This window comes from Pteropus alecto, unplaced genomic scaffold, assembly GCF_000325575.1.
Source record: "Pteropus alecto unplaced genomic scaffold, ASM32557v1 scaffold33, whole genome shotgun sequence".
NCBI classification, from domain to species: domain Eukaryota; kingdom Metazoa; phylum Chordata; class Mammalia; order Chiroptera; family Pteropodidae; genus Pteropus; species Pteropus alecto.
In genome coordinates this window covers 5,043,838-5,055,484 of record NW_006435762.1, presented here as the reverse complement: position 1 = coordinate 5,055,484, position 11,647 = coordinate 5,043,838, and the positions used below count along the sequence as shown (strand labels likewise).

Genomic DNA, 11,647 nt, shown 5'->3' with positions numbered 1-11,647 from the left:
ACTGACTTTTTTTAATAATAAATTTGGTCATAGTCATCTAAATTTCATCTCCAATTGTGATCAATTGTAAAGGAAGGAATGAAAAGATTTATTTGTCCCAAGTTTTCTTCTGACATGACAGGAGCAAAGAAGACATTTTTAATCAGTTCAACTTTCCCACCAAAAGACAATAAAATGTGGTTAACTTTCATATCCATCAGAGGCACAGGGCTCTTCAGACCTAGGTACAGGTTTATGAGCATAAAATTGAGAACAATTAACACTCAAATTAATGTTACATGAGATAAACGGCATCTGGTAAGTGTTTCCATCATTTTGGGTCATAGACCACCTGCTAGGCTAAATGTTCATACAACTGCAATTTACTCTGCAAACAAATGGAATATGAACGATACTTTAAAAAATGATTTTTTCTAAATTCGACAATATACGTAGGGACCTCTCACATTTTAAAATTTTGACTAGAAGTTAATAATGAATTCAATACTCGTAGGATGAAACATAGGATCAAAAGGAAAAAAAACTTTCTATTTTTGCAAACATATTTTATAATAAATTAGTTACAGTGTTAACATTAGTTTCACTCATCAATTTAATCACTGCCACTATTAGTATTGGCTTCTTCTTTATACACTAAATATTTAAGAGCAAGAAGATGCTGATCTCTCAAAGTCTTTGTTATTTATATAATAGAGTTCTCAAACATCAGGCCATTTCTGGCAATAGAGCTGCACCAGAAAATGCCAACTCTCAAGATGCTTCCTGCAATCCACTACAAACACCAGTCTCTGTACAATACACCCTAATCTATTTTGAACTTCAGGACTCTGAGGCCTCCAGGAAAACATCAGCCGTAGGCCTAAAAGTCTTGAAGGTGTCCTTTCTGAGCTGAATCCTGTCTGGTGCTGACAGGAGACTTCAGGGCATCTCAGAGACTTCTATGTAAATGAGCTAGATATACCAAAGGAATGGGGTGGTCAGAACAGCTATAAAGCCTACCCACACCCATTCAGAGGCCCTCTGGTCATCCAGAGTTACCCAGGAAGCCAAGGTCTTTCCCATAGGACAATCCCAGACCTCATCACCAGCCTGGCCAAGAAGTCCTGGGGCCTTCTAAGTCAGGGAGCAAAATCAGATTAAAGAGCAAACCATAGCCAAGAAACAACTCTAATTTTATCAGCCTTAAACATTGGGCATCTCAGTCAATTGTAGTTTGTACAAAGGGTTTTATAGCTAAAAAAGGGTGGGTGGGAAGGGTAAATAAAAACACATGATTTACTATGTCGACTTTTTTAAAAAAATAATACAGATAAACAGTGAAGACATGTCTGAATCATTACCACTCGAGTTCTGATTCAACATTAAAAATCGATCTTTAACTAAATCATAATTCAAGGATTTTTGGAATTTCAGCTTTTTTCCCTTTCTGGCAGTGTTAAGTTGGGAGGGCTCATTAAACTCTCTGTTCATCATCCTTTATCTGAGAAGCCTTTTACATTAAACAAAAGCCTTATAACGCAGAATGGAAATGAATTAAGTGAATCTGTGTTCCAAGACCCAGTGGCTGACGTTTGTCCCTATCCCAAAAGTAACCCAGAGCCAAACGAGCAGAGAGCAGTGTGCTGTGGTTAGGGCTGTGGTCTCTGGAGAATTACAAGCTGGATTCTCAGGCAAGTCACTTCCCATTCGTGTACCTCAACTTTCTGTTTGTACAATGGGGACAACATCACCGATTTTGTAAAGTTGTCATGACGATTGAAAAGGACGATGTACCCAAAATACTTAGAACAAGGGAAAGTAGAAAATAAGTACTCAGTAAACTCGAGCTCTTACAGTCGTTAAGAACTGAGTTGTTTTAGAACGATTTTCATGACACTTGAATCATTTCCAAGTCTAATTACAAAAGTAAGTACATTTATCATTTCAAATTTTCTTCTACAATGAAGCAGGGTAGTCAACTAAATTAGTTAGTCTTGTATTTTAATTCTCACTGAATGATTTTTCTCTTTCCTCTCATTTAACATTATTTCCTTAAATATTAAACCACGAACAAAAAAATCAGATTCTCTTGCAAAGAGTCACAGAGAAATATATTACGGCTACAAGCTGGTCCTGAATTTTCTATTATTTTGAATATAAGGAAGGAGGACCGTGACATTTAGCCATATTTTATTACTATGCCATGTGTTTGTTCCTATTTTAAGAAAAGTATAAATAATGAAATATGATTATGATATATCAGCTATTTGACCTTTTGATGCACATACTTTTACTTTGTATCTTTAATATCTGTACTTTATGTTTTTTTTTTCCAAGTACAATTCCTGAAATCTAGGGGAAAAAATACCCTGAAAACAATATGATAACAAAGTCTTTAGTTATTTTTCTGTCATATTTCAGACCTTCAAGGACTGCACATGTTGCCTCAGACAGTTGACTGGTCATCTTTTCCTCCCCAACAATATCTCTTAACTCTTGGATTCAAAAACAAAGAAGATGGGAAATTTTTGGAAAAAGTATCAAGTAGGAAGCTGCCAACATTTACAGGTAAATCACCTGGCGTTATTATCTTTTAATATCTTTGTAAGGCAGGAATTGTACATTATCCATCAAGTCTATTCATCATAAGGCCTAGCATATAGTAGAGCCTGGGCCCCCCAAAATGTTTGTTGAGTTATAATTAACTCCTTCCAGTCTTCTCTGTGGGTTAGTTAACAATGCCTGAAATTCAGGTTCCAGGAAAGCTTCCCCTGAAACCAAACACAATCCTAAAGTCTCCACCTTCCTCTCACCCTAACCATCCTCTTACCAACATCTAATCATAGCATACTTAAGGAATACAAGCCTTTATCATCATCAATTAGCAAATGTAGAAGACAATTATACAATAAAACTATTTTATGAAATAAAAAATATAGCCAGCAACAACCTTAAATCACTTGGATTATCTGCTATTGTATTGATATCTGTTCCATTCTTTTCTTATGTAGTTAATCAAGAGCTTAGCTCTCCTGGAGAGTATTATAATTAAATGGTGTTCAGTAATTCTAGCTGAAACTTCCAAAAAAATTCAGAAAATATTCACAGAGAGTTGAAGTCTCCAAATTGTGGGCTAAATTTATGACCAGGTTAAATTTATTCCTTCAGCTCTACCTACATAATTAAGGATTTGTGTTTTGTTTGGCACTGTATCCTCGGAGGCTTATCTTAACTTCGAGCTACATTCAAAGTCAATGGGATCTACACACTTGAATAATACCTGGGAGAAACAAGACAAGAATCAGACACATTTATGACAACATTTTTTTTACAACTCAGGAAAAACATACTCTACAGAGAGAAGTGAATTGTTGTAGGCTGTCTCTTAGATCTCTCAATCAGGAAACACAACAAAATGAATAAACGATAGTTTCTAAAGGGTAGTGTCTCCTCCGCCTTTCTTCTTATTGATCTTTCATTGGTATATATGTGGTCTAGGGATGGGACTGGTTTCTATACTAAAGATTTCATATCTGTTAACATTGAGATATCTCTTTATAGCTTGCTAAAGAAAGCATTTTGAAATGGAAGTCTGGAAAAATAGTATAAAAGTTTATTGTTACAATTTTTAGAACATAAAACTCCCTTCTGCCTGCTGACCAGAGAAGACACAGTGAGACACATGGAGACAATGGGGAAGAGAATCTTGCCAATACTGGATTTTATTAGAAGCACCCAACTGAACGTAAGTATATGAGGGGTTTTGTTAGTATTTGTCCAATGTACAAATATTAGAAAATTCTAGAAGTATGGAAAGTTTATGGTGCAAATATTGCACATACTGGAGAATTTTAGAAACTTTCATAGTAAACCTCATTTGCAAAACCACCAAAGTTTAGGTAATGATTTTATTCCTTTTATATTTTAAAAATATTACAATGCTATGCAATTTTCAACATTTATTAGGCTAGTATCTCTTTAAAATGCCTTTCTATGGGCCTTCCTGATATCTAATTCAAGGTTGCAGTGAATTCCTCATTTCAAATCAATAACAAATTTTTAGCAAATACATGTTTTCCCTATAAACTCTTGCTTATAACCATCTCGTTTCCTACACAAGAATTCAGATCTTTTCAAGCTAGCACCACCACACCATATGAATAAACTCAACGCTACTCTAAACTCTGGCAATCACTCTTTGTATACCTTTAATGTAAATTATCTAATCTCCTTTTTTCTGATCCAGGAGAAATATGTCCCATCTTCTTTTCAGTCTTAAAAAGCCCAAAATAAGACCTGGATTATGTTGTACTATCTTACAGAATTTAAACTATTGTACCAAAAGTACATAAAGGAAACCTCTCATTCTCAGGCTATAAAGGCTGCAGGTTTCTCTTTTCTAATACAGTAGCCCCCCTTATCTGTGGTTTCAACTGCCTGAGGTCAACCACAATCCAAAATTATTAAATTGAATATTCCAGAAATAAATAATTCATGTCTTAAATTGACACCATTCTGAGTACCTCACTCCCTCTCATCGCAAAGGCATTGTGTCATTTCACATTACGAGAAGAGTGAGTACAGTACTATAAGATATTTTGAGAGACCACATTCACATAATTCTTATTACAGTATGTTATAATTATTCTACCTTATTACTAATTATTCTTGTTAATCTCTTACTGTGCCTGATGTATAAGTAAAACTTTATCATAGGTATGTATGCATAGGAAAAAAACATATATAGAGTTTGGTTCTATCTGCATGGTTTCGGGCATCCACTGGGGGTCTTGGAACATATCCCCTAAGCATAAGTGGGGACTACTGTATTTTTTGAAAAGCCTGCAAACAGAAAATATTAAAGAATTTTCTTTTTGTAGATTTCGTATTATGTCATTGATTTGATGTTCTTACCTTACAAGGAGAACCAAGCGGTCATCACAAATAGCAATTTAACATCTGTTCAACAGTTTATCTGCTCAGTAACATTATTCTGCATTTTAGAAAAGCTATAAAATTCCTAATACAGTTGAATGACTTGAAATTCTATGCATTACAAATACAAAAGCACATTTTTACTGATTTTCCTACTGCATAGCTCCAAAACTGTGTTATACCTAATTATCTCCCTTGTATTTCTATTAATAAGAAATCTATGTCTGTCTTAGTCATCTCAGGCTGTTAGAATAAAATGCCACAGACTGGGTGGCTTAAATGACAGAAGTTAATTTTCTCATAGTTCTAGAGGCTAGAAGTCCAAGATCAGGATGCCAGCATGGTTGGGTTCTGATGAAGGCCTTCTTCCTGGTTTGCAATTGGCCACCTTTTTGCTATGTCATCACATGACAGAGATCAAGCCTTCTGCTGTCTCTTTTTAGAAGGGCACTAATCCCATTGTAAGGGCCCCACCCCCATGACCTCATTTAATTACCTTCGAAAGGCCTCCTCTCTAAATAGCATCACACTGGGTGTTGGGGCTTCAACATATGAATTTCAGGTGAACACAAATACTTTATAGCAATCTCACTGGCTCCACTACAAATTTTAGATACTGTTCTCCAATTCACCCTCTATCACAGCCTCCTCCAGACACACACACACACACACACACACAAACCTTCCCATCCTAATTAGAGACCCACGCACATCATTGTCATTGTCATCGTCAGGCCCTTGCAAGCAGTGAAAGCTTTGCTAACAAGAACTATCACCACATAGCATTATCTCATTTTGTCCACACTTGATTAGCCTAGTTGCACCAGTGTGCTGGATGTCGCGGAGGTGATCTGTCTGTGCTCTGGCTTTTGGGGGTGACACCTGCCATACCTGTTACTTGTCAGGAAAATAACCACATCATCTTTTGCCAGCTCAGATCTCACAATATGTTGTGAATACAGGTTGGGCCCATCTGGGCATTATGTACTTTAAAAATGTTCTTAACTCCTTTTCTCCTCACTTTTCAAAGGGCATTCTGGCCACTTGGAAATTTGTATATATATGTATCTTTCTGTATCTATAAAGGAGATTTGAAAATCATACAGTAATTAAGATTCATAGCATCTAATTAATAACTCAATCTTCTTTAGAATGAGTCAGTACCACTTTAATAACTGCAAGGAATTTCAATTTTCCTATGTTTGCTTCTATGGAAAGTAACAGTTTTTGAAAGATTGTCTCAAAGAGTTTTAATGGAATTGAAGTGAGTGATCCTGAAGGTACCCAGGGACCACAAGTATATCTAAATATTGGCTTCTAGGTTTCTTATTATACACCTGACCACAGCTTCATAAAGCAGGAGTGAATAAAATTGGCTGTAAAGGTAACCTAGCTTGATGAAGCAAGTAATGAGTTGCTGAGTAGAAATTATTCCTACATGGTACCATTAACTCTGACATGAGCAGCCCTCAATGGTGTTTTTAAGATCCCTTGAGGTGTGTATTTTCTTGTCAGATCAAATGCCATAACACTAGAATGTTTAGGCATTGTGTTGTCCTTATTAGCTGTTACCTTATTTTGTGACACCTGTAGATGAAGACTTTAGTCCAAGGCTGTGCTCTGGCTGGTAACCCCAGGGCAAATCACTTAATCTCTGACCTATTTTTTCTCATTTATAAAATAGACCGATATCTGCCAGGCCCACCTCACAGAGTTGTCATGAGACTAAAAGTCCATAATCCATGTTGAAGTGCTACATAAAGTATTATGAATTTTAGAAGTTTTAATTATTTGTATTGGTTTTAGTTTCCTTTGACAAAAGGACTGTTTTACAGACCTTTCTTTTTCTTTCTAAAAATTGTGTACTTTGAAATTACATATTCTTCTAAAATGAAGATTGTGCAAGTGTCCTGTGGGTTTCTAATTTTTTTTCTTAGATCACTGATGTGTCCCATGTCACAAAGTTTAGGCACCTTTGTGCTTTGTGTCACAAAGGCAGAATTAGAGGTGCCATCTCCAGCCATGGAGTAGGTCTACTGCCCACAGTAGGGCTTCCAGGAAACATAGATGTTCACTTCTTGCCATGAGTTGGTAGACACAGTTGGTGAAGGACACAAAGGACATTCTGGTATAAAGGAGGTTTCTATGTCTCAAGCAATGATTCTCTTTATCCTCTGACATTGGTTTTCTTATCATTATAGGTTCTTTTGTTAAGCACACAACATATGGCCGAACAAGAATGATTCTGGAATTTTAAAAATTATAATCTAAAATATTCTATGACCTGCCTATCTAGTAGCTTTTAATCCCACTGAATATCAACCCTCCTTCAACCAGCAACTCTCTTTAATGGTATTTTTCTTTCTCTGGATCTTTGTACTAATTATTTCACATGCTACCTGATGTCACTGTGCTTTTCCATTCATTAACTTTATTGGCTGCTGTCAGTTTCAAACCTTATGTACTGTACTTCCTGAGCTAAATGTTAAAGAGTTAAAAAAATCTCTTGCCATGCATGAAACCTCCTCCATAGGCTGACTTGCCAAAAAATGACCTAACTAACCATGATTTTAATATCTCATTAGTTTTACTTTTAATTTCCTCCAAGCGAAGCATAAAAAATGTTTACACGTGCACATTTGAAATGAACAATAATATGTGTTTCTTATCCCCTTTTATTGCGATTAATGTTTCTATATCTTATTTCAAATGAAAATACATTCCAAATACCTGGGTTGTGCTTTTCAGTGCTATTGTACAGTGCCACTTATTTGCCAAACATTTATCCATACCTGCTATTAAATCTAGGCAATTCTGACTGAAGCCTTCATTTGAACTTGCTATTTACCTAAACTTCATTGTAACTTGGGTGAGGTTTTAGCTTCGGTCATCGCCACTTTATCACACTCTCTCCGGCAGCTAAGGAGCCCTTTGATCACTCTTGAAGTCTCATTGGGAAGGCTACTTCCCTTTAGATTTAGCCTTTTTTAAGACAATTTCTTAATTTCTCATTATCGCTTTTATTTTTTTAAAGCAATAGCATTAAGACATTCCTGTTAGTATTAGATATTAATTTTTATTTCTTTTTCACTTTATCTCTCAAAGAGCCCTATCTTGTATATATAAAATATTCATCTGTAGTTTTGTGATAACCAAACTGCATTTGGCTTGGGGGGATGGGTAACTATTATGAGTCAACCGCTAATTTTCCTAGTATTTTATTTTTATTATAACTATTTATTTTATAAAATTTTCCTAGTATTTTATTTGCAGGGAGCACTTCCTGTTTTATTATGCATCCAAGAGCCAAGCTAACAAAGCACTATTGCCTTCTTCTATTTTTATGTCCTAATGTTTTGGAAAATTACACTGATAGATTTACGTTCCCAAGTAGGCTGCAGTTGTTTCTGCTCTTTGCAGTTCAGTCACTACACCACTTTTCTACAACTAACCTCATTGTTTATTTTGTTAAAAGACAAAGAAAGCAATTTTTCTTCAGAAAGAAAACCGTTTCTCTTGCGACTCGCTTTCCTCTATTTGACAGAATCCCATTGTTCAGCTAGCTACACATTTAAACTAAATGGGTAGGCTAGCTATTTTGTCAGTTTTGAGAAGGGACCCCAAATTCACAATTTGCAAGCATCGCTCCTATAGGTTTATAAATTTGCAGCTAAATGATTAATCTGAGAGAACAAATTATCAGGGATAGAGGGACATTAGTCAAATGGCATGTATAGCTGCTAGGGAGAAATGCAGCAAATACAATGCCATGGCACCCAACCTTTCTTTATTACCAAGATTCTAGAAAAGTGCTAACTTCTGAAGGTTGGTGTCAATCAAAATATGAGTATGATATCTCAGAAAGAACTGCTTTCTAAATTCAAGTTGAAATTCAGATGCTCGTTTCTAATAATTTTCCTCTTTAGAAGAGATTCTATTTTAAGAAGGAAAAATTATGTTTGCCTTCTCTAATTTCTGGGGAGCAGGAGGGAATCTGTTCTTCAAGCATGCATGAACTAAAATAGTCCTTACTCAGATACTAAGCTTCGAGGTAGTGATTTGTTCTTTATCTTTTGTTTATTAGAATATTTGGGGGAGTACCTAGTTAAAATCCATATTTCTAAAGGCACATATCAAGAGACTGTGATTCACTGAGTAAGGTCCAGGACTCTATGTAGTTAACAAACAAGCCTAGTGATTCTGTTGTAGGTGGTCCAGGAGGAATCGTGCCATGAAGGGATGCTGGTCATCAAATCTTCTCTTCCTTTTTAGTTTGGCAATGTAATTGCCAAACTAAATCCTCTTGTGACTTCTAATTTCTCATCACCCTTCAAACAGTAAAAATTTGGGCTTTTCTTTTAACCCTTGGAGGTTTCCTTTCATCAGAAATACTTTTTTTCTAAATATAAATGTAAAATATTTATGATAAATTTTGCCTCTCATATCAAGCGTTACAATTTGTATTAAACTTTTTAGAGAAGCTAAAAAGTTTACCTTTTATTACAGGCAGCAGCAAACACATAAATGGGCCACCGTATTATAAGCATGTCCCATTTTAAGAAAGCCGATAGATTCATGGTGATTGGCGGTTACAAAATGATCTATTTCAAGATGGATCATGTCAGTTGCTGGGATGGTCCTAGGAGTCAGAATAAAATGGTATAATACCACGAGATAGGAGCCGGAGTTTAATGCCATCCAATGAGAACTAAAAATAAAAACAGAGCTAAGATTTGATATGTAAGCCATAGGGGTAAACAGAATTTAATATGCATAATATTTTTCAGGATTCAACTTGCATAAAAAATATTCTTTTATATAAACAAGATGGTGGGCCACTCTTCATTCTTATAATGCCTTGGTGATGTAAATAAAGTACCCCCACTCTAAACAGACACAGCTCTGTGGAATCGCCACTGGGAGCATGGTGATTTCAGACCCCTCTCTTCCCTCGGCCCAACTTCTTTACGCAGAGCCACCTGCAAATTCTTCTTGGCAGTCCTGCAAAGTGTTCCTTTTCACATGCATTCATCTATTTGAAGAAAGGGTACAGATAATTCTCTAAAATGACAGAAGGAAACATTTGTTTGTACTAGATACCATTGCTTAAAAGGAAGTAAATATATTATAACAAACTCTGACTTCAATCCCCAGAGAAAGGTCTATCTATGTCTGTGGTTTTGTTCTAAAACATTTCCTTTTACTGGGAGACTAGGGGAGTTTCTGCGCGTGTTCAGGTGTGATGGAGAAGTTGCAATACGCCAGCCTCCTCAGCCGATTGCAGAGAGTAAAGGAGCAGGCCCAGGTGATCAATCAAGTAATGGCGGAGCTAGCAACCATTCCCTATCTACAGGACATCAGTCAACAGGAGGCAGAATTGGTAAGTATTTGTTTTTCTTTGTTTTAGCCTTTCATAGGCCCTGAGCCAACAGAATAGTGATATGGTCTGAAAGAAATTTGTCATAACAAATGTAGTCTGAGGGCAAACTCTCTAACTCTCATGAAGCATTCTAATGAAGAAATTGGAAAAGGTAGAAAGTGAGCGTGTCTTTTTTTATTTGCTCATATTAATTAGCCTCCATTTTTTATATCAAGAACTATGTGATGTGTTAAAACATGGAGAAGGGCTGATTATTCACATCGTGTGTCAAGTTTTTTTCAAGTTAAATTTTAAGAAATTGTTTCTTAAACTCCAACATATGTTAATATATGATTTTTTTCTATAGAAAAGTGAGAGGCAAAAGAGTAATTGCGGTATAGAAAACCAAGCCTACAAAATAGTCTTTAGAGGTTTCTTATTCATTTCCAGTGTCATATATATGTTGGCAGTACCATACACACACACACACACACACACACACACACACACTCACTCACTCACTCACTCACTCACACACTCTAGTACATTAGTATAAAACAGTCATTTTATTTGAGGGGAAAATGTAGTTAGCCAAACGACTGTGTTTTTAAACTGAATTGACCAGTTAAACGGAGCCAGCCAAAAACTAGTTGAAGGAATATTGCAAATCATCTTCAAACAGATTTGTATATTACAACCATACTTAATATTAGAAATGATTGCACCTTGTTTGAAAAACAATTTCTTAACAATGTGCTGGCCATTCAAGGAAAGGAAATACATACTCTATACGGATGTTCTAATGTGTTGCAGGGAAGGGCTCTTTACTTAAAGGCTTTAATTGAAAGTAGTTAAAACTAAATATAGATCTGAATTGAATGCACATAGCAAAAATGAGAACAGCCCAAACTGATCACCTGTAATTTTCAGATAAGTAAAGAAACCCTCCCTCTGAGTTTTTAAAGTTATAACAAATTAATCAAGACATGAACTGTTAACGTTTATAATGTTCGTCTGAACCTGTAAAAGTGTATTAAATAAATACTGATATTCAAAGTAAGCATGTAAAGTGGTCTGACTAGCTAAATAATAAAACTATGCTTACTAAAGATTACAACTATGGGGGGAGGGGAGGAGGCTATTAATCAAGGAATTACTAGGTCAAAACTGGCAGTAATACTTTCAAAACCTTTATAGTTGTGTGCAGTGGAACGCCTTCTAAAAGGCTAAGTGTTTATCCTATCATTCATAAGGCATTCAGGAGTGCAGTAAGGTTGGCGCTTTCAAAGTGCATATTATAGCCAATTTTAGATGATTAATGCTCCTCGGAGATAAGAGGAAGTAAAGAAAATATTAATTTAAGAAGCCGGCACA

The 11,647-nt window shown here is 35.7% G+C and overlaps 1 protein-coding gene across 3 annotated transcripts in view; it reads left to right on the top strand.

The window, feature by feature from the left end:
• SPATA16 (spermatogenesis associated 16) overlaps positions 1-11,647 on the top strand; it is a 223,248-nt gene that overhangs the window by 176,500 nt on the left and 35,101 nt on the right. For all 3 annotated transcript variants that reach the window (XM_015588523.2, XM_006910842.3, XM_015588522.2), the window contains 3 exons: positions 2,401-2,547; positions 3,612-3,724; positions 10,130-10,294. In XM_015588523.2, the coding sequence (XP_015444009.1) occupies positions 2,401-2,547; positions 3,612-3,724; positions 10,130-10,294 (425 nt within the window). The remainder of the gene's footprint in view (positions 1-2,400; positions 2,548-3,611; positions 3,725-10,129; positions 10,295-11,647) is intronic.